Source organism: Lepisma saccharinum, chromosome 15 (assembly GCF_977018435.1).
Source record: "Lepisma saccharinum chromosome 15, izLepSacc3.1, whole genome shotgun sequence".
NCBI classification, from domain to species: domain Eukaryota; kingdom Metazoa; phylum Arthropoda; class Insecta; order Zygentoma; family Lepismatidae; genus Lepisma; species Lepisma saccharinum.
Window position 1 is genome coordinate 80,760,072 of NC_139243.1, and position 27,958 is coordinate 80,788,029.

Sequence of the window (27,958 nt, forward strand, 5' to 3'; positions counted from 1 at the left end):
AACAAACATTTCTGACGTTTGTGCCGTGTACGGGGAGAATGCCAACGGGGAAAGCACGGCAAGAAAATGGCATTTTAAAGAGGGCAATTTTGACGTCAGCGATTCTCCGCGTTCAGGAAGACCATCGGGCTTTAATGAAGACGGTTTGAACGCTTTAATCCACGATGATCGACGTCAGTCGACCAGAGAATTAGCAAATGTGATGAACTGTGACCATTCAACCATCGTCCGACATTTGCCTTCCATGGGTAAGGTTCAGGATATCGCACACGTCTTAAGTTAAAACACCACAAATCAGCGAGTACGTCAGGAAGTGATGCTGCAACACGATAATGCACGCCCTCATTCCACTAACATGACAAAAAGCTGTTATCCAGGATCTTGGTTGGGAGGTTAATCCACATCCTCCATACTTCCCCGATCTTGTGCCCTAGACCTTTTCAGCTCTCGATCTACCAGTCTTCAAGGACACTCTTTCCGTAACGAAAATGCTCTTCAAACTTGGCTTGGCGACGTCTTTAACCGCAAATCAGCAGATTTCCTCAGGTGTGGAATCGAAAAACTGCCCCAGCGTTGGTAGACAGCAATGGACAATGAAGGTACTGATTAACTTCTGTCTTTTGTTCATATCAAATGGGTTCCAAATAAAAAACCTTTTTTCCAAGGTGAAGAAATGCTACGAACATATGCATCAACCCAATACTTAGTTGTAATTACTTGATCTATTGTGAAATTATTAGTGTTAATGAACAGTCTTTTGGGCTGAGTTGTTAAAGGTTCAGCAACCCATAAATTATAATGGGTTCTATTGGGTTCCGCTGCAGGACCGGAACCTTTTTTTCTCGCACAATTTAAATTCGGTCCAAGTTGCGTATTGTTACATTGAAAAAAGGTTCCTGGACCGCATTTAAATTGATGCAAAAAGGTTCCTGGACCGAATTTAAATTCTTCCGGAAAAGTTCCTGGACCGGATTCGATTCATTGTGGAAAAAAGGTTCCTGGACCGAATTTAAATTCATCCGGAAAAAGGTTTCTGCTTGTATCAAACTTGATTCAAGCCTGCATACGTACAAACCTATATTTTATGTTTAATAACAAAGTAAATTTTAATGGCTAGTACGTTCCTAACTCCATACATTTAAAAAAGGAAACGAAGAGATTTCATTGCAAGAGATTTTTCTTTCCATAACATATAATACAACGTTATTACAGAGTAAAATGATATTTCCCTGTGTTGAAAGTTACGAATTCCTGTTATACAATTTCGAAAAGTGGTGTCGACATCTATTGACCGATTTCGAAATCTCTCCACAAGGCACTCACCTGAATATCTGTTGGAGTCCCTGAAGGCATAGGGCTGGCTTCCTGCGAGCATGTGATGTGTGGTCCGCATCATCGCTTCATGTGCATCCAGGAAATGCTTCCAGGAAACCATTTCGCATGAAGAGATCCTGGGGAATGGGTTTTTATGAAGACCAAAATCAGAAAAGAAAACTGAAGAAAACTTACTCATCATGAAATAATAATTATTTAAACAGCATTTGATATTACTCTTAAATGAAGAGAAATATATGAATTTATGTTGTAATTGTGCTTATGTGGGTTACTTGACTAAGAAAGCTTATATTTATGCGTGTCTGAATGAAATTCAGTCAAAAACACTTTCGAAGTAACATTACCAATAAGAAAGTTGCCGGACCCTGTGGCCGAGTGGGTAGCACATCGCGCTGCGACGCCAAGGGTCCCGGGTTCGAATCCCGCTCGGGCTTGGTTGTTTCTGAATGTCCATTCATCAATTTCATCCTTTCATCACTCATCCCCATCTTCGCAAATTAGCCAAGAGGCACAAAACGCGAAGTAAAATAAACTAAATCAAATAAAATATCAAATCAATAAGAAAGCTCGAAAAATTATTACCTTCAATTGGCCTTGAACTGTGGAGGGAGTGATAATGTCTTGGATGAATTGCTGTCCAGTTGACAAATTATTTGATATTTTTTTTTTTGTGTGTGCGTAGTCGTTCTGACGAAGCCTTAGCTTTAACGTAACCAAATTTGCCACATTTATTTCTTGTTTGACAAGGAAAAATTCAATTGTGTTTTGCAAATCAAAACTAAAAAATGTGGTTTTGCTGCTTTAGACAACTCATGGCACAGCATCGATTTATCAAACTTCCGAATAACCTGCGATAACCATGAAAATAAAAGAGGATGACAACAATGTATTGCAGTTATTGTTCCAAAGCAAAATGTAGGAGAATACCAAACACATTGCTGTTTTAAATGTAAGTGTTGCCCACGGGACGAGACGGGACAGGCTTTTAAAAATTCGAGACGAGACGAGATTGACCATGTGTCATAAGACAAACGAATATTTTCGAGACGAGACAGCATTTCCACACGACTCCACGAGTCTCGTCTCGTGGGCAACACTAAATGTAACTATGAACGTTAAATCGTGTCAAAACTTTCTTGCTTGTTACTAATACTATCAAAAACAAAATATGTTAGTAGCCATTTTTAATTGCCAATAAAACTCTTCCTATAAAGCAAAAGAGTAAGGTCGTGAAAATGATTACTCCTTACCTCTAGCGTTACTGATTTTCCATATTATACTTCTTTTCCGGAATGTCTGGAATAGCGACGCGCAGAGGCGAAAGCTTGTGGGCGGGGCCAGACTATGTGGCGCACCTGCAACATGCGCCTAGTTCGCGTTCGCGCACTCTTACTCCAGACATTCCGGAAAAGGAGTATAGCTCTATAGGGTTAAGAGATAACATTATGAAGTAAAGGAAGAAAGGCACAGGAAAAATAGACAGAAAGAGAGAGAGAGAGAGAGAGAGAGAGAGAGAGAGAGAGAGAGAGAGAGAGAGAGAGATATGAAAAGAAGAATAAAAAGAAGCAATGAAAAATGAGAGAATTCAAGAGAGGGAATTGTGAAGAAAGTAGAAAAAGGAAGAGATGTAAATGAAAGTGAGAGATTGAGAGAGTTGTTGGAGAGGTTACAAAGATGTGAGAATGAGATAATTAAGGAGATAAAATGGTAAAGTCGAGAAAAAGAGAAAAATGAAGGAGAGAGAAAGAGAGAGGGCCCGTAGCCAAGACTTTATTTCGGGGGGGGGGGCTCATCCCTTATCAGCAGAGGCGTTGCCAGAAATATTTGTAGAGGGTAGCAGGCCATTGATAAAACTTGATTAGTAGAAATAATAATGACATCATTAATTATTACCACGGTTATAATTATCAGATTACAATAATGACTATAATAAGTTATTAAAAATAAACCAATTTTAATGACAACAATAATTATCATGGTTACAATTGTCATTTTACAATAATAAGTATAACACCATTAAGCATTGTTTCCATGATATGAAAAACTCAATATGCTGACCAAGGCAGAAATTTATTTTATTATAAAACATAAACTAAACGTAACGTTTCAACCTTCTAGCAAGGTCTTCTTCAGACTCTGCACCAAGTACAAATGTAACAAGGTACAAAAACAGGACGATATATATACACAAACATTACTCCCCTCCAGACTATTAGAAAGTTGTTCTGGAACATTCTAGCAGGTGGCTTTCCCTTGTCAACTTTACTTTCACCTAAAAGGCTAAAAATATATACTTCAATCTAGAATGTGGTTGGACTCTTTATCTCACGCTCTTTTTCCTTCATTCTTCATCCTTCTTCTCTCCTCTTTCTCTCTTGCCCGTTCCACTCTTTCTAACACCTTCTTCCATTCTTTGTTTAACTTCAGTCCCCCATTCCAGTTCATTGTGTCTTCTTCACCTTTCTTCTCCATTTCCTTGGCCTCCTTCCATTTTCTCACTACTATTCTCTTCTCCCTTCCTATCTTACTTTACGTTTAGTTTATGTTTTATAATAAAATAAATTACTGCCTTGGTCAGCATATTGAATAATAACTATTATAAGTTATTAAAAATAAACCAATTATAATCCAAATTTATTGTTGTTATTATTATTATTATAATTATATAAATGGAGGGGGACTTTGTACTCGATCCACCGTATGAGTGACATTATTTTTGTTATATTTTGTACAGTTAGTGGACTGAAATTCATAGTTGTTATTAACTTTTACACATTCCTTTCAAAAAAGGACTTTTAAAGTTAGGGGCAAATTTTACTCATAATGTTTATATTGTGACCTCTCACAAAAAAAACTATAAATTTTGGAAACTGTGGATCCATTTATTCTTTGGATTAAATTGTAGAATATAAAAATAGAAACTGGTTGCTCTATTATACTCTAACCTTTTTCAATCTCATGTTTAATCTTGCTAAGGAAGTAAAATTAATTCCCACTATTCACTATTTAAATTAGATATTTGTAGCATTTCGGGGGGGGGGGGCCTTCAGCCCACTTAGCCCTACCCCTGGATACGTGCCTGGAGGGAGATTGTATCAAAGGTAAACACGAGGGAAAGAAATATCAGAGAATTAGAAAGAGAAAATTGTAAGGTAGAGACAGAGAGAAAGAGAGAGAGAGAAAGTTAGTGAGAAAGAGAGAGAAAGAGTGAGAAAGATAGAGAGAGGAAGAGAGAGAGAAAGAGAGAGGAAGAGAGAGAAGAAGAGAGTGAGAAAGAGAGAGAGAGATAAAGATAGAGAAAGAAAGAGAGAGAGAGGAAGAGAGAGAGAAAGAGAGAGAGAAAGAGAGTGAGAAAGAGAGAGAGAAAGAGGAAGAGATAAAGAGAGAGAGGAAGAGAGAGAAGGAGAAAGAGAGAGAGCGAAAGGGAGAGAGAAAGAGAGAGGAAGAGAGAGAGAAAGAGAGTGAGAAAGAGAGAGAGATAAAGATAGAGAGAGGAAGAGAGAGAGAGGAAGAGAGAGAGAAAGAGAGAGAGAGGAAGTTAGTGAGAAAGAGAGAGAGAAAGAGGAAGAGATAAAGAGAGAGAGGAAGAGAGAGAAGGAGAAAGAGAGAGAGCGAAAGGGAGAGAGAAAGAGAGAGGAAGAGAGAGAGAAAGAGAGTGAGAAAGAGAGAGAGATAAAGATAGAGAGAGGAAGAGAGAGAGAGGAAGAGAGAGAGAAAGAGAGAGAGAGGAAGTTAGTGAGAAAGAGAGAGAAAGAAAGAGAGAGAGAGGAAGACAGAGAGAGGGAGAGAGAGAGAAAGAGTGAGAGGGAGAGAGAGAACGAGAAAGATAGAGGGAGAGAAAGAAAGAGAGAGGAATAGGGAGAGAAAGAGAGAGAGAGGAAGAGAGAGAAAGAAAGAGGGAGAGAAAGAAAGAGAGAGAGAGAAAAAGAGAGAGATATATAAATACAGAAAAAGGGGAACACAGAGAGAGTGGCACGTAGAAACGGAAAAAGGAAGAATGAGAGTATAGTAAATGGAAGAGAGGGTGTAAAGACAGCAACGTAGAAAGAAGAAGTAAGAAATAAACCTGGATAGAAAGGTGGAAAGAAACAAAAAAATGGGAATAGAGTAAAAAGAAAAACGGAACCTTACTATCCATTATCATCGAAGCATAGTCTACCCAGAAACTTTTCGTTCACCTTTTGAGGCCACCTGAACGTAATTCTCTGCCGATACTACTGAATAGTCATTTTATTACTAAACTAAGAGCCCTATTGTTTTAATCCTAGCTTACCCGAGGTTAGATGGAGGGGGCTATCAGGCCCACTACCTCTAGTTTTTAGATTTTTCAACACTTGTGTTCCCAGTATTACTTCTGTTCATAAACACATAAATGTAATGAAAGTAGGGGTCAAAATGCACTGGGTGGGCCTGTCAGGCGTCATTTGCGTGTTATTCGAGACACTCATGCCAGTGACAGTGTATAATTGGTTGGTAGTGATGGTAATTTATGTAATTATTATAATTAATTCATAACTGCACCTATATAAACAAAAAAGCATTATTGAAAATAATGATTTTTGTGTGTTGTAATAAAATAATGTGTGTGACACACACATAAAATAATTGGTTATTATTTTTTATTAATGATGGTATTTTTTGTAATTAGTATAATTAATTAATAACTGCATATATAATCAACAAAGAAAGCAGTGATTCAATAACAAACTGGTGTCTTGAATATTAGTGATAGAAAAAAGTGTGGGCCTGTGAGGTTCCCCCTCAGGTAATAAGTTTCTCGTACGGCAAGGTTGAAATTTTTGCATTCTTTAGTTTTTCACTTTTATACAGGGTGTAAAGGGTGACATTTGAAGGCACCCAACCCTCCTTTAACCGGAAACGGCATGCTTCAGGATCTGGCGCCTAGACCTACAGCGAGTATAACCCTCTGTGGGAAATATGTGTTGTGTTTAGTGTTGAATGCAACCACATTCCTCCGGAAGAATGTCAAAATTCACAGGATTGATTGATTTGCTTTATTTTACTTCGCTTTTTGTGCCACGCTTGGCTAATTTGCGAAGATGAGATGAGTGATGATATGATCAAATTGATGAATAGACACTCACAAACATCCATGCCCAAGTCAGGATTCGAACCCGGGACCCCTGGCGTCGTAGCGCGATGCGCTAACTACTCCGCCTCAGGGGACGGCTCAAACTTAACAGGAGAAATGGCATCAAATTATGATACTAATATTTTAAAATTTCCCCTTACTTCTGGTGTGTTTTTGAGGCTTCCCCGATGGCGCAGTGGTAGCATCGTCGTCTTGTAATCAACGGGTCCCGGGTTCGACACCCGATGGAGAAACATAGTTGTTCTGATCCCACTTTAAACTGTAGGTCCAGTCCCTTACTGTGCATAAAGTGGACTTAAAACATCATATCAATCAATGAAAAAAATATTATTTTGACGTTATTAATTTTTATATTATAATAATAATTTATTAAATTACTTTGACTTTTAATTACGAAGAGAACTGAATCAGTGTTTATTATTACGAAAAAGCCAAAAAGTACGTTCTACGTTAAAGTGAGGAAAACGAAAGTCAACAAGGTTACCAAATTCTTTAGTACGAATGTTCTGCCAGGTTATTGCAATTTTCTGGGGCGACTTTTTAATTTTCGGTGGAGATCAGCTCCCCTCCCGGGCCACCCCCTGAATTCATCACTGGTTGTGTCTTATCCATCTGTGCGCCGAGTGCCACTACAAAATCTCAGATGTCACAAATGGCGCAGTGATTTTAGTACTAGATAATGTCATAACTTGTTTTTAATAAGGTATCAGCTCTTATCTATGCGATACTGCTTCTAGTTTCTGGCTGTATTTGATCTTGATATGGAATTTATCTCCACAAATTTGTTCTTTTCATTCACTCTTCGTTTTTTTAAAAAGCAACTGTGTTTTTGCTTGGGAGCTTACGTCCCCATATTAAAATAACAATAGCCTCATTCTATTCTTTAAAAATAAACAAAAAATTATATATATATTGTTCGAATTATTTTAATACGTTTTTCATTGCATCCTACGTATTGCTTGCATAGCATTATTACGAATGTAGATAACGGTTTTTACAAACATAAAAACACAATGTTTGTTGTAAAGTTTCAGCAGAACAAAAATTGTGTTTATATACTTGTAAAAACGGTAAAGTACGAAAGAAATAATTATTTTAATAAGGTGGTCAATTAGAAAAATACTTCATACATAATTATCTTGAAATTGGGAGACATGTCCTGGAAGGGTTTAGTCAACCCCCATTTCTCATTTCAAATTCTTGAGGTATTCCCTGGGTACTCATCTAGGGTGTTACCAGTATATTTCAAAATATCACCATTCAACTTGCCCGACGGTTATTCTTGCGATGACACATAAAATTTGAACAATTTATTCTGTTTTGAAAATATTAGTCTGCAACGATGTTGGAGACTCATTGAAACCAATGACGTAACTTTGCGGGGGCAAAGGGGTGCTTGCTCCCCAAATTTCCAGGTTTATTCAATTTATATGTTAGGGGTATTTTTTAAACTTTCTGGAACATGAGGTTCGTGTTCTTCTCGCCCCCCCCCCCCCACAAGTTAAGTCTGAAGTTACTTTGTTGGTAATTTTGAAAGATGATATGTTGTGAACTAATTGAGAAAATATTGAACATTGCGCTGAATTTTTCCATTGCTGTGTTTAATAATAAGTATCAACGAACTATTATTATTATTATTATGACTCACTCACCTAATATCTTTGTTTTTGCAAAAGTTGATTACGGTGGGAGGGCAGGTGTTCTTCAGGTTTAAGTTTACCCAGAATGCATCAGGGAGCCTGGCTCCTGCGAGGGCGGAAACTGTCGCCTCAGCTGCTCCATACATCGCCTCTGGATTCTGAAATACACAAGCAGAATCAGTGCTATTTATTATGATAAATCATTGAGTAACATGAATCATTTTGAGGAGGTTGACTTTTAGAAACCAGTATAGTTGCACAGTAAGGAAACATATTTTCACATACAAATATGATAACTTTATGATCTAAACATCCATGTACACTTATAGAATAACTCCCAGTAACTCAACTGGAATTATAACGTTTCCAAATGCAAGTAAAATTTGTTGAATCTCTGTGAATCAGGTTTCTTACCTCGTTGTATGCCATCTGAGGTTTTCGTCTTAATTTTGGATCCAACATCACCATATCAGCCACCCCTGACCAATCAGATGCCACGAAGTCACCTGTAATCGATTATACAAAGGTTAGATTTGAGTAATTAATTTCGCATAACATTAGCGAGTTAACTTCTACTAGTATTACTCGTAACTCTCTTTACAAGATTTCTTGAAATGCCATTAAAAAAAGAACCAACGGGAAACTTTCTACCAGCAAAGGGCAAGTATGTGAACTTATTTCTACATGCACCTTCATAGATTTTGAGATCAGAATTTAAATATACGCATGCTAGACCCTCCCGCCCCATCTCCAAGAAGCCACGGGAACAAGAGCGTTGTATAATACGATACATCACTTAGGCCTAAGAGATTAAGGTCGAAGCTACTAGTGACACCAAGCGGATGATTTGAACAGATCAGTTGGAAAGCCGCCAGACAATGTAAACTCAGAAAAATGAGTGAATGATTTCATTAATATTGTTTTACACAACAGTACGAACCTTCAGCTAGGAAGTGTTAAGCGTTATTTGTATTTTCTCGCGTACTACCAAATTGTCAACCAATGATCGTTCAGGACCTGTAATTGACTTACATGTATACATCTGCCTTGCCGTAAGAATCGAATTACAAGGTGGCTCCATCTAGTTGTGAGAGAAACATTCATTTCAGTTCAGTGTTTCTCTAAATGGGCTCATACATTGGTTGAAAGCGTCTTAATTCTTTAATATTACTTCTTCTTCATTTCATATTACTTAGTTCCAGCAACTTTTAACTTTTACATTAGCTTCTTTCTGATCCTTTACACAAGTAACCTCATTAGACAGTAAAGAATTTGTTCTGGACTGTAAAGAAATCCCCATTAAAACGTGACTTCCCTCCTTGTGTAACTTTTTGTTATGATGTTACCTCCTTATCGCCTATTTGCTACAAATTCCGTGTTTAAGTCTTAATATGCCTTGATGATCTATGCTCAGTACCATATGCACTTTCTCTCTCTCTATTTCACACTCTTCCGAAATTTCTCTCATCGTATTCTTATTTTTACATTTTGTGTCTCGAAAATATCGTAACAAAATCATAATTTTATGATTCTTTTATTTCGCTTTTCTGCTACTTTTAGCTAATTGCGAAGATACAACACAACATGAGCCCCGCATAGAACTGTGAGTCCAGTCTCCAGAGCCTCCGTAATCAGTAAAATGCAGTCCAGGGAGTAATACGCGGTTGTCATTTGGTGTCTACTGAAAGGTTCAACTCTTGCATTCCGAATCCAGGGCTGTTAAAAGTACAGGAATTTTAAGTAAATTCAATTCCGGTCCAGAAGAGAAAATCAGCAAGCGTAAATGGGTTGTGGACCGTAAAGAACCTTTCTTATCTGTAAAGTATTTAAATTCGGTCCAGGAATCTTTTTTCCGGACGAATTTAAATACGGCCCAGGAATCTTTTTTCCGGATGGATTTAAATTCGGTCCAGGAATCTTTTTTCCGGATGAATTTAAATACGGTCCAGGAACATTTTTTTAATGAAACGATACGCCACTTGGACCGAATTTAAATTGTGTGAGGAAAAGGTTCCGGTCCTGCAGCGGAACCCAATATAACTCATTAGGTTCCTGGACCTTTAACAGCCCTTCCCGAATCTGTAAGAGTGTCGAGATTCATTGTATCGACTCAGCTCTATTTAAAACTAATTGCAACTAGCTAATTCCTCATGCTTCATTAATAGTATTATTATTTCGAAGGCAACAACAGCAACAATTTGCTTACCAAGAAGATGCACCGGAATGCTTCCGTTGATTCTCACAGATGTCTTATAGTGAGCATGGATTCTTCGGCTCACAAAGTTATGGAACTTCTGATACATTGGCCTAATCTCTTCCCACAGTTTCAGGATCTCCTTGTATTCTCCAGAGTACTCTGACATTGCAGTCCAATACTTCTCAGCATTTGGGAAACCTGTAAAGCAAGAGCTCTATTACAGGCGTAATACAGTGTTCAAAGAGACCGTTGTAAGGCGCAAAATGCGACTGTAATATTTATTTTGGCATCTAAATTAATTTTTATTAAGTTACAGGGCGACGTGTGGTCAGCACGACGAACCCCAGTCGTTGTTGTAGGTTTGCATGACCTCGTTACGCTACTCATTCTTAGCTCCCCAAATTTCTCACGATGGTGGGTGGCCACCGGTCCCGTACTCTTGTCGAAATCTCAGGATAAAAGTTGTTACGCTTCCCCCAAGAGACTCGAACTTGCGTGCATCCCGTAGTCCATGCATACAGGGTGTCGCCATATAACAGCTACCAACTTTCATAGTGTGTAGAGGACAGCAGGTCGAGTAATATTTCTTAACGGTATTTTATCGATGAGGTCTCATTTCGACACTTAAAGCCCTCCAAGAAGGGCTTCCAAAAGCCCTCCAGATTCATGGTTGCCATTGACTTTTATTTTTCTGTTGGATAACACATTAAAACGATAATAATCTGGAAACAGTACCATGTCTCAAGATATCCCGTTTCAAACCGAAATCAAGTTATGCATTTATCACTCATGTTGGTAATTATGTCATTATTCACACTCCAATGATGTGAATTGCTACACCCAGATTTTCGTATCTTTCGTATCTTCCGAATAAACAAATACCAATGGAAATCCTGCATCTACTGTATGTTGCGCGGATGTATACATAGGGGGTAAGAAATCACCGATTTGGAGGACTCGTAGTTGTTAGGCATTGTTAAGCAATACGTTGTATATTTGCGTACGAGGGTGTACCCAAAAGAAACCGGATTCTTTTTAAAAGCTTTTTTTTTTTTTTTTTTTTTTTTTACAAAACAACCTTATCACCTTCAAAGTACTCTCCATGATACTTAATACATTTTTTAAACTCATCTGTTGTGATGGCTGACAGCTCCTTCCTCGTTTTTTCTTCACTTCTTCTACGTCGTCAAATCGATGTCCCTTCATGTCCCTCTTCATTCGGTGAAACAAAAAAAAGTCGCACGGAGCGAGGTCAGGTGAGTAAGGGGCGTGAAGCAAGGGAGTCATGCTGTTTTTTTTGCCAAAAACTTCCGCTCGGAGCTCTTCTTTCAAAGCACGGCATGTTTCCACTCGACACTCTTTTCACTGGTCACTCAGATTCCGAGGCACAAATTTCGTAGCGACCCTTCTCATTCCCAAATCTTAAGTTAAAATTCGCTGAACCGAGCTCCAAGATAGTCCAGATAACTTCCCCAGCTCTTCAATCACGAATTTTATCGACATATTCGTCCGTTCTGGAAGTTGACGGACGTCATCAATCGACATGTCACCTTTCTTGAAGCGAGAAAACCACTCGTACACTTGAGTTTTCCCCATAGCACTGTCCTTGTAAGCTGTGTTCAACATCACAACCGTTTCTGCGGCATTTTTCTAGATCAGGAAACAAAATTTCACAGCCGCACGCTGTTCTCTTACATCCGCCATCACAAAAAACGAGGTGCGAGCGAAACTGCTTTTACGAAAAAAAATCACCGTGACCAGAGACAACCTTCCACTGAACTCATAACGAGTTGCTCGATGCTTGCTTGGCGGGAAAAATGCGTACTACGGAAGCTCCGCCCAGAGCAGCATTATTCCGTTTTTTTTTGGGTACCCCCTCGTATGACCAAATATAATTTAAGAAGTAAGTAAAATTACAATTCTATTACAGAAATTGTACATAACTGCTATGGAATTACAGTATAATCTGCGTAGTTCTAAGAGAACTGTTGCCTCACCATTTGCTTCTGCAGCATCCAAAACAACATTGAGAGACGAGAGATAATCTCTGGAGTTGGAGCCCAGCATCTCCATCCACTGCTTCCAGACATTCACTATTTCCACTTCGTTGCGTGACCTCGCTAGTACCCACTGCACATCTGGAAAATACAAGACAATCTATATTAAACAAAAAGCTTCCCTTTTCAACTAAATCAGTTAATAACATATGAATAGGGACATTGATTTTTCGCAAATGCGTTAATACCGAAAAATCTTAATTGCTGCAAAACAATGTTGATGTATGCGCAACGACATGCTCTAAATACACTCGAAATCGCGAAATAACGCAAATTTGGCATGAAATCATGAATTTCAACACATTTTGTGCTTAATAAACGAAAAATACAGCGAAAATCCATTACATTTGTGTCTTAGGATTAAAAATAAAATGTCCCATGTTTACTCATACAAATACCGCGCATGTGTTCTAAAATTGTATCCAAAAGAAAACTATGGTGCGTGCTGTGCATTAAATAATTCCAACAACTACATGAAACCATGTGAAAAGTGACGTTTTTCACGATTTTTCACCTTCTGTGGGTAGGTTTTGTATCACCGAGCAAAGTAGCGGAGTTCTGACGGGAGATCGAGTGCGCATCTACCGCCACAGGTGAACCGTAACATGGGAACTTTACGTTTCCTTGCGAAGTGGTGCGATTTCGGCGGAGATCGAATGCTTGCCTACTGCCACGCGGTAGCCATATCATCGATATTTGCCGCGCGAGAAATAATAGAAAATAACTTCCTCAAATACAGTTTCCAACGTATGAAACTGTCACGAGCAGGCGTAGGGCACGTAACGTACAATTTAAAATTTAAGATACTAGTATATTGGCAGAAAAGTGTTCTAAATTAAAAACACGAATTTAGGGGAAAATAACTCCGAAACAAGGAAAATGATGTGGAATAGATTTAGCTGCGTATGGATCGAGAAATTAACTATGACAATACTACATTTTGAATATATTTTTTTTTCGTTGTGTATTATGGATAAGAGTTTGAGCCGATGATAAATTTTTAACATAATATTGACAATAACTTATCCATAATATAGGTATATGACCTATAGAATGTCCTAAAAAATGAGGAAAAATGACGTTAAAAAATGCAAAAAATGACCATTAAATTTGTAAGTTAAAAATTGAAATGAAAAGAAAATTAAACGAAATGCAATCTTTCTTTTTTTTTTTTAAAAAAAAAAAGAAGGCACCAAATTATATCACATGCACATTCAATTAAAATATGCAACGAGGATTTCCAATGGAAACAACCGAATAATTTTAAAACAATTTAATGAAAAAGTCGTATACACTGAATCAAGAATATTACCAAAATGAAAGAAATGACAACATATGACGAAACAATACACCGAATATTGCGAAAAATGACTGGAAAATGCCGAAAATCGGGAAAAATGACCTGAAATCTGAAGATTGGCAAAAAAATGCACTTTAAAATTACCTTTTTTGGGTTCTAGACGAAGTGTAATATTGTGTGTATCTAATGGGCATCGTGTCCGAGATGTCAGATAAACGATGACATTTCATCAACTTCCGCTCCCTACTTATCAATAATGAAATAAATACATAAAAAAAGAAATATTTAACTCTTGAAAATTCTCATCCAAGGAATACATTTTATTAGTAAGCGGGTATGCGCCGTCTGGTGATATTTCTTATGAACTAATACTTCCCGGTCTCATACTAGATGTCTGTGACGGTAAAGATCCTTCAAATCTCTACACAGAGTGTTGTAGCCACTTGTAATTGACCTTTTAAGCAAAGCATGACTTGGCAGCCTTGGATATTTCATTTATGGCTTGCAGCTTTTCTCTCAAACAGCCGGAGACGGCCAATTAGTCAGCTGTTTTTGCTCGAAGCTGACATTGACAACTTCAACAAACTCAATTGAGAAGATTCATACGTAATCAGCTGCCAATTTGAAACATCGATTCAACTTTGTTTGTCAGTCGAAAGTCCATTTTTCCAGAAATAGCTATTGCGAGAACCACAATCTTGGAAAATATAAGCATTATTATTAGCAATTCATCAGAGGAGCGAAATAAAATAACTTTCACTATGTATTCTGAATGAGGTTTTCAAATTGCCTTTCACACCTTACATTTCGTCAACTCCACACTAACTTTTATTTATCAATTAATAGATACTGAGTAGGTAACGTACAAACATCGGTAACAGTTCGTTATATCGGAGACACTTTTCTTCAAATTTACAGGAGAAACTACTTACGGAAATCAGTTTCTGTAGCATTGTCGAAGTTCTTCGAGGTATTTTCTTTCATCTTTCAATCTATTTTAGCCGGAAATCAATTCCCGTTGCTTCAATTCAAGCGAAAACGTAACCACGCCGTTTTTTAACTATGTTTGTCTAACCTAACTGAACCTAACCTAACCTAACCTTCTGTCAATGGTCCGTGGGGCTATCCGGGAATGGTTTCTGGCGCTATTCGTGGATGGTTATACGATCCCAAATGGTTTTTGGGGCTATCCGTGAATGGTTTGTGGGGCTCGCACCCTGACGTGCGTTCCGTAAAACTTCGAGAAATGGCTTATTTTAGTGTAAAAAATGTTTCTAATCGTTTGAAAACCTTAATGGCACCTTCAAATATGTTCCGCAATACACAATTGGTAAGTACGAACCATACGAAACGCAAATATCCGATTTTAAAGTGTCTCCGATATAACGAACTGAAACCGAAACATCAATGTCCTTGACTTTTGTTCAACCTTCTTGTTCAAAGTTTAAGAGCGATTAAACTGAGCATTCTTTCCTAAGGGTTTATGGTCACACTGGATTCGGCTGAACTTGACACTGGCGTACACGGCAGAAAACCGACAGAATGAACAACACCATGTCAATACATGTGTGCGGTCACAATGGCACCAAACTACTCTAGCTTGCACGCCTGTATTCCACCGACCACCGATTCCAACCAAATCATTTTTTTTCGGCCTTGGTTTATGAATGTAAACAATGGAAGACTCATCAATCATTAACTATCACAATCTCAAGTGAGGAAACTTTGGCTTCAAATTAATATTTCGTTATTAAAGATACCAGGTGTATGCGGGAGGATATTGGAACATGAAATTTTAAAATCCCAACGTTCGGGATGGCAATAATTAACCATTTCCAGACCATGTTTTATTTTCCAGTAGCGTAAAATCATCGAATTCTATATACTATGTTGTCGGACGGAGGATCACTTCCAAATCGCCGTCGAAAAGCTCGCCGAACTGAAACAGCAGAACCCCACCTTGAAAATTAAATGGCACAAAAGGACTTCCGCACGGAAGTCGCCATCTTGTAATACACCTACGCCGCTTTGACTGATGGGAAACAAATGATGAGCGCTCAGGGTTGCAAACTTCCGCAGCCGTTTTTATCGTACATGTACGATATAAACATTCACCTTCGTCTGTTGCAATATACCAACTACTTGAAACCACGATAATCATTTTGAGACACGCTCTGAAGCATATTTCACTATATTCGTGTGTGGGGAGAATCATTTCCTTTATAATCGCTGTGTGGCATGTTCAAGGGTGAGTTTTGCCGAGTAATAAATCCACCAGTTTGGCCCAAAATTTAATAAAATTGAGTACTATGGACATGTCATCATTGTTCGAAATAACTTACCTGAAAATTTTCAAAACAAAATATTTACATCCACAACATGAAAGGAAGAATTTATAATTGTGTAATTACCTTTTAAAAGGAGTTCGCAGTTACTGGATTTCTTGGTGTCACACACTGTTGCTGAGGAGTATTGTCGCTGGGACATTGTTACGAAATCTGCAAACTGAAAACATATGGAACGAAATTGGAATAAACGGTATATAAGACAGACAATATAAAATATTCGTCAAATTTACTTTCTTAGCAGATTTGGTACATCTTTACTTTTTGGAATATTACAAATAACCGTTACTTTTACAGTAATTTGATCGAAAATTAACTCATTATTAGTCTTGTTTAGCACATTGTAGTCCTCCTCAGATAATTTCGATTAGAAGTTTTAAAAATAAACTAAAGTTTTCACATCTTTCCTTCATCGTGAAGATCATTTTTTATAATGAAACACAGATGTTATATTGTTGTGTTTATTACTTGATTGATGGATTTCGTTTGTTTTACTTGGAATTTCTACCACTTCGGCTCATCACGAAGATGAGGATGAGTGATGATACGATGAAATTGATGAAGGGACACTCATCACAAACACCCATGCCCAGGTCAGGATTCGATCCTCTGTTTCTTGGGTGTTCATTACTAATCGTAACACTGTTTGGAGAAAATCGAAACTTAATGCTGTTAAAAATAGTTCGTTCTTTCAATATATACAGAGCAACAAATTGTTTGAAGACCAAAGAAAAGTAGTCTTAATCAAACATTTCTTTAAATAGGTGACACAAACAAATGACTGTTCACAAGTATCAGCTGTAATAGTAATCGTGCATATTTGTTTAGATGTATCAAATAATTTGGCCAAAGTTATTAAATACAGTAAAGGGAACCAAATATTTGGTTTATGGTCACAAAGCTTAATCAGTGTTTTACGAATGTAAAAAGTCAGTTTGTTCTTTGTGAGTCATCTTAGTTTAAAAATTAAATCCGACTTCCGCGACGGAGTGGTTAGCATAGCGAGATACGACGATAGGAGTCGCGGGTACGAATCCAGGTTTAAGCAAGGGTGCTTAAAGCTCCCCACTGGTTCAGTAAATATTTTGCATTAATTACATAATCAAATCAACAGTTTATAATTTGATTATATTACCTGGCAGAATTTTTTTTAAAAAATACTTGGGGTTTATTTATAACGAAAGGTTAATATTCATCAATGACAATCTTATTTTCTTCACAACCTAAGCATGCTTTAGAATTTGTTATGGAGAAAAATATACGGTGTGATAAAAATTGCTAATTGATTGTAGTCTCGGGAAAAGTGAGAATTCAGACATATTTTGATAGATTTTTTAAAAGAATGAAATTTGGGATATCAGTACATTCCTACAATAAACACAATGAAGAATTATAACGTTGGTAATAGGCGCACATTGATATGTACTATGAGATTGCTTGAAAGAAAATATATTATTGATTAATTGATTATAAACTGTTTATTGATAATAATAGTAGTTAGTAACCTATTTTAAAGATATAGTCATTAACGTCAAGCAGTACTTATAAAATTTTACTATTCTTGGGCTGCTGGTACTTAACCCCTCCCCCCGCAATCACCGTTTCGCTTTATATACGGCCATGACTAAATATATAGGGTGTTGCATAAAGTGCGCAGGTTTTAAATCGCTTGTCATTTTTTTAAGGTTGGCACCACTGTTCTTATCATTTTCGTTATCTTTTATCATTCTGATTATTAATTGAACAATTGTTTTTTCTTCAGATATTCAGTTGAGTTGTCATGGAGCGGTTCACTATCGAGCAACGAGTCGTTATTACAGAAACGGGAAGTGCTATGCAAAGACAGTTCGTAAACTGTCGACTATGCGGTAGCTATGTATTGTTTGCTTAACGGATATTTATTCCTGGCACCCCGACAACAATAGAAAAGTACGTGAAATCACATAATCACGGTTTCCAGTTCATCCAGCGCAGGCCACTCCCTGTTTCTGTAATGTGTTTTCAAAATAACGACGCGTTCCTCGATACTGATCTTCTACTTGGCAACTCAAACAATGGCTCAATTAGTAACGTAAATGATAAGAACAGTGTTGCCAACCTTCAAACGAAATAATGACAAGTGATTTAAAACCTGCGCACTTTATGAAACACCCTATATTTACTTTCAGTTATTAGCTTGGGTATTTTTACAATTAATAAATAAAAAAAAACTTACTAAAGTATATGGATTTAATTTGTTTACTGCTGACATTCAAGAGCGTCCACATATAGTTTCTTACCTTCTTGTACTTCTCATGTGGAGTTAGGGAGTCCCCTGTTACTGCGAACAGATCGTAGCTTCTTTTCGCTTTATCATTCCCTTCTATCGTGTTTTCAAATGTTCTGCGGATTTTTCTTGCTTCTGTTCGTTGGAACGAGGCGAACTTCGTGAGAGCCCTCACCTATAATGAAGACAGGAAATACATTTTTTAATTTAAATTTTTAAAATGATAAAACAGAGTTTATCCCAGAAATCTCTGGAGGAAGCGAACCAAAACAAGTCTTTGGTTGGTTAGTTGATTTGATGTTTTAAGTTCAGTTTATGCGCAGTAAGGCTAATCGGGACTGGACCTACAGTTTAAAGTGGGATCCGAACCACTACGTGCCTCCACCAGGTATCGAATCCAGAATCCAGAACAATTCTCAGGCAGAGAACGTTATTTGAAAACGAGGTTCACAGTTATGGAACACCCTATATAAAGAAACCGTTATGCTGAATATCAATATCAATTTCTACATAACATTGATGTGATATGTCTTTATCATTCTCTGAGTACCGAATGACACGCTGCTTTGTTCTAATACAATTGCGATCGTTGCGACATCTACAACAGGATGTTTGTCAACTTTGAACTGCAGCTCAGACTTCAATCAGATTCTTTCGTCAGAACAAAGCCCTTGTTTCACATGTGTCACATATCAATCTGGGCGAAGGTTACGGATCCTAGTTAGTGCATTGTCTGCTTCCTGTTCGTGACTTACGTAAAAGCAATGCCAGTGCAAGGGATTACGTACAGAGTGATCCAAAAGTCAGGCAGCTAATATTGTGAATGCCGTGCAAAGCAAAAGGAGATTTTCGCATTTTTTTCCTGCACATTGAAGTACTTTACACTGCTTCACGTTGTAGGGCAGGGGACTGCAGGAATGCCAAGAGCATTGGGGAGGGGGGATGGGGGGAGGTTCGGGATTCTCCCTACTGAAATTCCAATATCTTGCGCGTACATGATTGTTGTTGATTGATTGATTGATTTGCTTTATTTTACTTCGCTTTTTCTGTCCTTTTTGGCTAATTTGCGAAGATGGGGATGAGTGATGATATGGATTAATGGACACTCACAAACATCCATGCCCAGGCCCAGATTCGAACCCGGGATCCCTGGCGTCGTAGCGCGATGTGCTAACCACTCCGCCACGGAGGCCGACACATGATTGTTGTGATTGAGTTCTTTACCGTTTTTTCAGTAATAATGGCACATCAGGGGTAGAATGTATAGAAATATAATCGCAAGGGGTGATCCTTTGCGAAGGCTTCCATATGTCAACCTCTCTTCCACATATACATCCTGGACTGCATTCTTGCAGACTAACGAGTAGGCGCGTCGCCTGTTATTGTTCGCACGAGCACGTGAACACTCATGTATATGTTTTAAAAACACACTTATATTTATTCGAAAAAATCCTTCTTGATGTTCGAGTACATACACACAATTTAATCTGACACAACGTCTTTTCCGTCTGATAACTTTATTAGAAAGTTGGTAACACTGACTCCCACGGTGTTCCACGGATTGCGTTGAACACAATTGCTGTGCGTGTTGCATCAAACTGGCAGCTAAGGGGCTGTTGGCCACTATACCCCGAAAATGTTCACTGCGCTGTGCGAACACTGTGCGAGCCCCGATACAAGCGGCAATACTTCTTGCATTCGACACTAGAGCGCAGTATATGCAAGGCATGTCTAAGGGGACTCGAGACGGTCTGCGCTACTTACAAGTGCATTTTGCGTTGGTGTGTAGTGTTCAATTACTTGACCCACAGTGAGAATTTTATTTTCTGTGTAATATCTAAAGCTCAATGATAGGCTTCGGCCGGTTATCCTTCAGGAGCGAGTTCGTGTGCAAAAGTATCTATTACAAACAAGACTACTTACTGATTTGCCCGAATAAGTGGCTAAAGAACACACTAAACATGCACAGTCTTTAGCCACTAATTCGAGCAAATCAGTAAGTAGTCTTGTTTGCAATAGATAAATTTAAAAACATATAAATATGTGTAAAAGAGAATTGTTATTGATTGATTGTCCACTTTATGCACAGGAAGGCTAATCTGGACTGGACCTACAGTTTAAAGTGGGATCCGAACCACTGTGCCATGTGCCTCCACCAGGTGAGAATTGTTAATCTTTTTTCATCGGACAGTTCTTGTAACTGATCAAATCACTCGAATGCATGGACAGGCAAAGGACACATCCTTGGCACCATTTGCACATATACAAGCCACTCGCTTCCAAAAGACTGCTTCTGGAACGATTCGTTTCGTGCAATGCATAACATCAAGGATGGTAAATATGTTTGATTGATTGATTTGTTGTTTTAAGACCTCTTTACGCACAGTAAGACTAATCGGGACTGAACCTGCAGTTTCAAGTGGGATCCGAATCACTATGTGCCTCCACCGGGTATCGAACCCGGGACACTTCGATTACAAGGCGACGACGGGTATGTTACTATACGCTTTGAATCAGTGGTTCCCAAAGTGTGTGCCGCGGCACCCTGGGACACCGGTTGACTTACAGGGGCGCTGCGAAATGTTTCAATATTTTCACTGAATTGTTAATCAATGCTTTGAATGTTTCAAATATGTGCTTATTTAGTACATTTTTACACATGAAATGTTTCTAAATTTGAAATACGTGTTTAATTTTTAATTTACGGCATGCAATCTTACAAGTAACTGAGCGTTGCAAGTGTTAGAGAGGGCTACATTCAGGGCGCCGCGGAAAAATCTTGAAACACGAAGGGCGCCGTGAAGTAAAGAGGTTTGGGAACCCTTGCTTTAAATAGTCGAAAATCAATCTCTCTGAACCATGGCAAAATAATGGTAGGAGGAAAAATACGAAACACGAGTGAAGAAGGAATATGAGCAATGTCACATTGACTGACACTTCAGTCATAAGCATCGCAACCGATTTATGTGAGCGGGGGGACATTCTGTATAATACCCAAATATCTTAATACACAAAATACATTTTTTTCTGGACTGGACGCGTCCTCCCCTCTGTCCCGCTAGAGATACACGTGCTTTCAATGCTGAATGAATGTCGTTGGTTGTATGTCGTAAAAGAAAGTAGATTGCGAAGTATGGTAGTGTTGCGTAGAGGCGCACCCACGAATTTTTGTCTCGGGGGGGCAACTACCAGAATAAATGTACCAATAATAATAATAATAATAATAATAATAATAATAATAATAATAATAATAATAGTGTTATTATTATAACATTTTTATTATTATTATTGTTATTGTTTTATTGATTTGCTTTATTTTACTTCGCTTCTTGTGCCACTTTTGGCTAATTTACGAAGATGGGGATGAGTGATGATATGATAAAATTGATGAATGAACACTCTCAAAGATCCATGCCCAAGATGGGATTCGAACCCGGGAACAACATTATTATTATTATTATTATTATTATTATTATTATTATTATTATTAGTAGTAGTAGTAGTAGTAGTGGTAGTAATATCAAAGATCTTATTACCCTCGTAAATTATGCAAAAAGGGGTAGAAGTTGGTGCTAAAGCAGTTGTGTTCGAACAAACAATTTGAATTATTTTTTTCAATGCATTCAGTTTCACATTAATAATGGAAAACAAGCACACAAACTATTTTTGAAAGAAAGAAATTGCTTGATAAAGGCATTCCCAATATAATTCTTTTTTACATTAACATGTATAACTTTCATGCACGATATGTTTCACATATATGCAACATGGAGCGACGGACACTAAATTGTGTACGTATTCAAAGTTTCTATAATACATATTATATACAACATACGCGTATATTATTTAAATACATTACACAACCTATTCAACCATCTCACAATAAACCAACAGCAAAAATTACATAAATTTGCACATCGCGCTACGACGACAGGGGTCCCGGGTTGGGATCCTGGCCTGCGCATGGATGTTTGTGAGTGTGCATTAATCAATTTCATCACTCATCCCCATCTTCGCAAATTAGCCAAACGTGGCACAAGACGCGAAGTATAATAAAGCAAATCAATCAATCAATACATAAATTGTCCCATTCATTTGATTGATTTGTTGCTTTAAGTCCACTTTATGCACAGTAAGGCTAATCGGGACTGGACCTACAGTTTAAAGTGGGATCCGAACCACTGTGTGCCTCCACCGAGAATCGAACCCGGGACCCCTTGATTGCAAGGCGACGACGCTACCATTGCGCCATCGGGGAGGCCCCACATAAATTATCCCAAATGTGGACGCTCCCTTTCCTCGAAACAATTGTTCATTCATTTAAAACAAGATCAATGAAGACAAGTCTTGTTTTTCTCTCTGGTATTTTTCAATGCATCATAGAGAACAATGATGAATTGCGAGCGAAGTGAGCAAGACAATCTTTGGATACCCTGTGGTTGCGCCACTGGTCTTGCGGTGTCGTGCGACTAGCGCACGTACATCAAGCGCAAACGGAAATTTCGTCCATCGAGCACACACTTCCTGAATTACCTTTAAACGACCGTACAACGAGCGCACACATATTTTTCTACCTGTATGATTAAATGTCAACCTTCCCCCACACTTTTTTCTAGACTTGTAACTGGACAATGTGTAATCTAATACACAATGGTGGTTTAAAGGTTGTTGTCTATTAGCAACGGCTTCGTCAGATTATTTAAGGATTAATACTTTTTAATTCAGCACCCAGTCTTGCGTTGTACATACCTGAGATTGCATGTTATACTAATTAGTTTGCCCTAGCCAATACTAATTGTACATTACGCATTTAAAGGGCTGTTAATTGAATAAAAAATCTTGTATTACTTCAAATATAGCGTAATTTTGGGGGGAAATTGTTGAAAATGAGTTGAACTGTTATTCTTACTTTTTCAATTGAAGATGAAGTTACAAGGGATAGAAGTAAATCTCCATTGAGTATAAAAAATTGTTGTGAACACCCATATGTGAACCGCACGCGACGCCACTGCTAACGAGGCTGTGGTGTCTGGACTCACAGCCAGTATGATATTCTGTGGGGGTTGTATTCTGTGCTTGTTACTGATCTTAATGAGTGTATTCGATACCCAGTGGGAACACATTGCACAGTGGTTCGAATCCCACGTTAAACTGTAGGTCAAGTCCCTATTAGCCTTTCCGTGCATAACGTAGACTTAAAAACAAATGCAAACTCTTTCAACAATTTCATCTTGTCACCATCCATCCTCATCTTCGCGACTAACCAAAAGTGACTGAAAAGTGGAGTGAAATAAAACAAATCAATCAGATAGTCGCAAAGTTTGCCCACTTTCATGATGGCTTGTTACCAAAGTTCCTGGGTTCTCAGTGGTGTAGCAAGGGGTGGGCGAAGTGGGCGACCGCCCTGGGCCTCGCGTCCCATCGGGTTAATACGAAAATAGAACTGAGAAAATATATGGAAAAGGCTAATTTTTGTGGGCAATAAAATTAAAACATTATGTTTTTATCTGGTTTTAAATTCTAGTTAAACGTTATAATTTGAATGAATACGTCAACTCAGAGGCGTAAAATACAAGTAATAATATATTTATAAATTAAATGATACGTATTAGCAAGTTCGAGTTCCCCAAATCCCCTAAATGTGCCTTACATTCTCGATCTCGGCCATTTTGAAGGTGATGTGATCAGACCACCGTGGCTCTTATGCGTATTAGTAATGATTATTAAAATAAAGAACATGTCTAAATGTGGGGTAATAAAAATAAAGAAAAAATCGCAATACGACTACAATTTGAAAGAAAGGGACAGCGATTATAAATAATGGGCTCTCCCAACTAAATCTGGAAGTCTTGTAGACTTGCAGCAATGGTTGTACATAAAAAGAAAATGCTCATTGTTGCAGACTTCTGTAGCCTGCCTCTCTTCCCAAACAATCCTTTCATACATGCAAGGAAGAAATCGAAATTCTCGTACAATCTGAAAAGTAATCCATGTTATTTTCGTAGGTTTTTATATTTTCACAGGGGGACATGGCCCCCATAGAAGCTTCAGATTTCAGCTCCAGAGAAAGGCATTTTTAGGGTGAGTGAAATTGTAAATTATTATTTTCGTCAATAATTTATTATCATTATATAAATATGATAAATTGCTCACGTATCCCTGAAGATTTTGTTCGATTCACATCGAGATTTCAAATGTAAAGATCGGTTTGGGGCCTCGAATTCTAATCTCGCCCAGGGCTTTGCGATATGTTGCTACGCCACTGCGGGTTCTATTCCCGGCCAGAACATGAGTGTTCTTTCCGCATGGCGTCAGCGGAAGGAATGTCCTTATGACAAAAATAAACTCTACTATGGACACTGTTACTAATTTTAATCACATTCTAAGAACGGTCAAGGGATACTCATCTTGTGCACGTTGCTTCATATCGGTCTCTGTTAAAATTATAATACATTTTCCGAACTAGTGAAGTTTGAATCCATCAGCACGCGCTTTGTCTGCAAGCAGCAGACGATTCTCACGGAACAAACCAGCCTCCTGGCCCGTGCGTTTGGTGAATCTCTTTCTTGCACGAAACACACGGAAGCACTTATGGGACAGCCAGTTACCATAACTCGTTTAATGCGTTAAACTCGTGCGACTTTCGGAACGGGCCCAACGTGAGTGTCCCTTCTTCAATTTCATCTAATCATCATTCATCTCATCGTCGTGATTATCCAAAATGGCAGAAAGAGAAGCTAAACAATAAAGATAAAAAAACCAACACTTTTATGACCACACAGGGTAATCGTGTCTGAACCTACAGCTTGCGGGAAGGGAATCCAACCACTCCACTGAGACCCCAGGGAAATCAAATCCGTGAGCCCTGGATTAAAATTCAATCGCGTTAGCCACTACGCTATCGAGGAGATTCGAAGCAATAATCACAAATAATCTTTAACTCAGTACACTTATGCCGGCCCCTGTGGCGGAGTGGTTAGCATACCGCGCTACGAGGCCAGGGGTCCCGGGTTCGAATCCTGGCCTGGGCATGGATATTTGTGAGTGTTCATTCGTCAATTTCATCATATAGTCACTCATCCCCATTTTCGCAAATTAGCCAAAAGTGGCACAAAAAGCGAAGTAAAATAAAGCAAATCTAATCACAAATTCATGACATTTATGTTACCATACTTCATGAGCAATGGATGAAAGAAAATGAAATATAGCCATAATCTGGCCAGAAGTTGTATATGTGGAAGCCCACCCTTCCACATACTAAAATTTTACTTACAACAAGGGGTAGACAAAACTACAAAAAATTCAGGTGCCAAAATGGGAACAGCAAAATTTTGAAGATATAAAAAAGGCCGTAGCAGAAAGGAATAACACCGCTTTGTGGGGTATATTACGGAAATCACGGGGCCAAAAGAGAAACTGGGCACATATTGAACCCTACATTTGGGAAGCACACTGTATTCGTACTTTTATGTGGAAAATTGTCATTTAAAAAAAAAATAGAAATTCGGTTATCTCGAAAACTACTAATTTTCGGACGGGGTATCATATAGTCAAATTTATTGCAAATTGTCTCTACTTTAACCCCTTTCTGGGAATACATCTAATTACAAATCACCCTGTATAATAGCGGATTGGGTTGGGTATGGGAAGAGGGAGGAAAGGGGGGGCATCCCAACAGAAAATCAAATCAGAGACAGGTTACTGGACATAGACAGGCAGGAAATAATAGCAGACTGCCAAACAAAGACCTCAATCAGGGAACAGCTAAGAGTAAGAGAATGGGGGAAAGCCAAATATATCAAGGTTGTGGGAAAAATGAAAGAGGCGCACTGGCATGGTTCAGATTTGGGGGATGGAAACAACTAAGAAAGAGAGACGAGGCAGGGGAAACGATATGTTCTTTGTGCGATGGGGAGGAGACGGACGAGCATATCCTACTGAACTGCCCTTCTAAACGTGACCTAAGGGACAAATGGCTGAAAAACTTAACAGGGACAGAATGAAGATAAAGGAAGCGGGGCAGCAAGGGGGGAAATACTTGGGGGAAGTAAGAGAACGGCGGGGGAAAGCTATTAGAGAAGGCGGCGAAATGAGTGATCATGCTCCACCCGAGCCATCTTTATAGTTATAGTTATATAGAATATTCTATTCTATATTAAGGTGCCAGCCCTTTTACTCAGGAGCCAGCATTTTTTTCAAATACGGGCTAAGAAACCCATGCATACAACTAAGAGAGAGCTACACATTTTGAAATGCGATCTTGAAACATTTAATTTGTTAATTAATAAAAGATTGTATGGAAAGTAATCAATTCTTGCGGCGGAGTGGCCTTCCTAAAGAAGACTCAACCGGTCACAACATGAATAACTATGCAATACATTCTAATATATTGCCGTTTCTAACATATAGCTCCAGATTTGCAAATACGGCTAGCAACAGTGCAAAAAATTATTTCGCATGTTTATTATTGTGCTTTAATGATACACGTGATACAGAGAACACTGTCATTAAAAAACAAATCTGTACTCGTTATTTCTTTTAAAAAAGTATTGCAACTTACCATAAGTGAACTTGAAAATACTGATTTTCTAAAACTGAATTTAAAAGTTTAGGGGGTGAGGTCAAGATTTTCAGGCACCATGTCTACCACTGATTACAACTGTTAGGTCATGATATGTCAAATGGTTAGTTATTTTACTACATTCCAACATCTCTTTTTCCCAATCTTGGTGCACTGGTCAAATTGTTCTGTCCACTAGAAGGCTTAATAGAACGAATGGCTTGTCTTACTACTAATCTCATTTTCGTTCGTTGTTCAGTTAAGGGTTCAATAGCACAATCTTCTATTGCGTTGTGTTATGTCTTGTTTATTTGTGTGCTGTCATTTCGAAGCCTCAGTTATTTTTAAATGACGTAGTCAGTTTAGTACTATAGACTGTCTCAACCTTAAAAGTCAGTATGGAAGTAAATGGAGTACTTCCCTCTCTCTCCAATACATGAGTTTTGCCAATAGCTCTGTCCTTCTCTACGACCGCTGCGTTGCCAGATGTTACAAAATTTACAAAATGTAAAAGTCATTAATTTCAAACAGTGAAATCATTATCCTGTAGAGTTTTTTATGCTCTATTTACTGACATTATATAACCTGTCATAAATTCATGTGATCTGAAATTTCCATAATTATGCAATTTTGCAAAACGCTTAAATTTTTTGTACTAAATACTTCAAAAGCCATAAATATCAAACCGCTTGAGCAACTTCGCCACTTTTTTTTCTATGGGATCTATGGTGTTTGTAGATATGATATTCTTCGCCTGAGTGAACTAATTTGCTTACGAAGAGAGTTAAATATATTTACATTGGATATTTTGTATAAATCATCAGACTGTAACACGAAAAAGTTGGTTAGCGAGAAACTTTTCGGTTTGTCGCGATACACGTGCAGACCAAGCGAGAAAAGTGTTGACCATTGTTGAAGTTATTTTTAGAATGCATTGTTACTTCACAGCACTGTTATTTTTTGCACAATCGTAGTTTATTTACGCGGGCTTTCTCGCGTATCAAATTCATTGCGCGCCGCGCCACCAAGGTTACAATTCAGTTGCAGGCAGATGCCCTGGTTCTTAGGAAGTGTAGTGTGCTGTGTGATAATTGTGGATTGCATGTAAGTTACATATTTCGTTTAATAATGGATAGAGAAGCTGG

The 27,958-nt window shown here is 38.2% G+C and overlaps 1 protein-coding gene across 1 annotated transcript in view; it reads right to left on the reverse strand.

Annotated features, from left to right (window-relative positions):
- The window catches only part of LOC145999778 (angiotensin-converting enzyme-like), a 50,962-nt gene that overhangs the window by 20,477 nt on the left and 2,527 nt on the right, over nucleotides 1-27,958 (reverse strand). The window contains exons 2-8 of the mRNA XM_083137082.1: nucleotides 18,267-18,428; nucleotides 16,054-16,147; nucleotides 12,283-12,423; nucleotides 10,295-10,483; nucleotides 8,503-8,594; nucleotides 8,101-8,246; nucleotides 1,324-1,451 (exon numbers count right to left, since the gene is read on the reverse strand). Of these exons, the coding sequence (XP_082993208.1) occupies nucleotides 1,324-1,451; nucleotides 8,101-8,246; nucleotides 8,503-8,594; nucleotides 10,295-10,483; nucleotides 12,283-12,423; nucleotides 16,054-16,147; nucleotides 18,267-18,428 (952 nt within the window). The remainder of the gene's footprint in view (nucleotides 1-1,323; nucleotides 1,452-8,100; nucleotides 8,247-8,502; nucleotides 8,595-10,294; nucleotides 10,484-12,282; nucleotides 12,424-16,053; nucleotides 16,148-18,266; nucleotides 18,429-27,958) is intronic.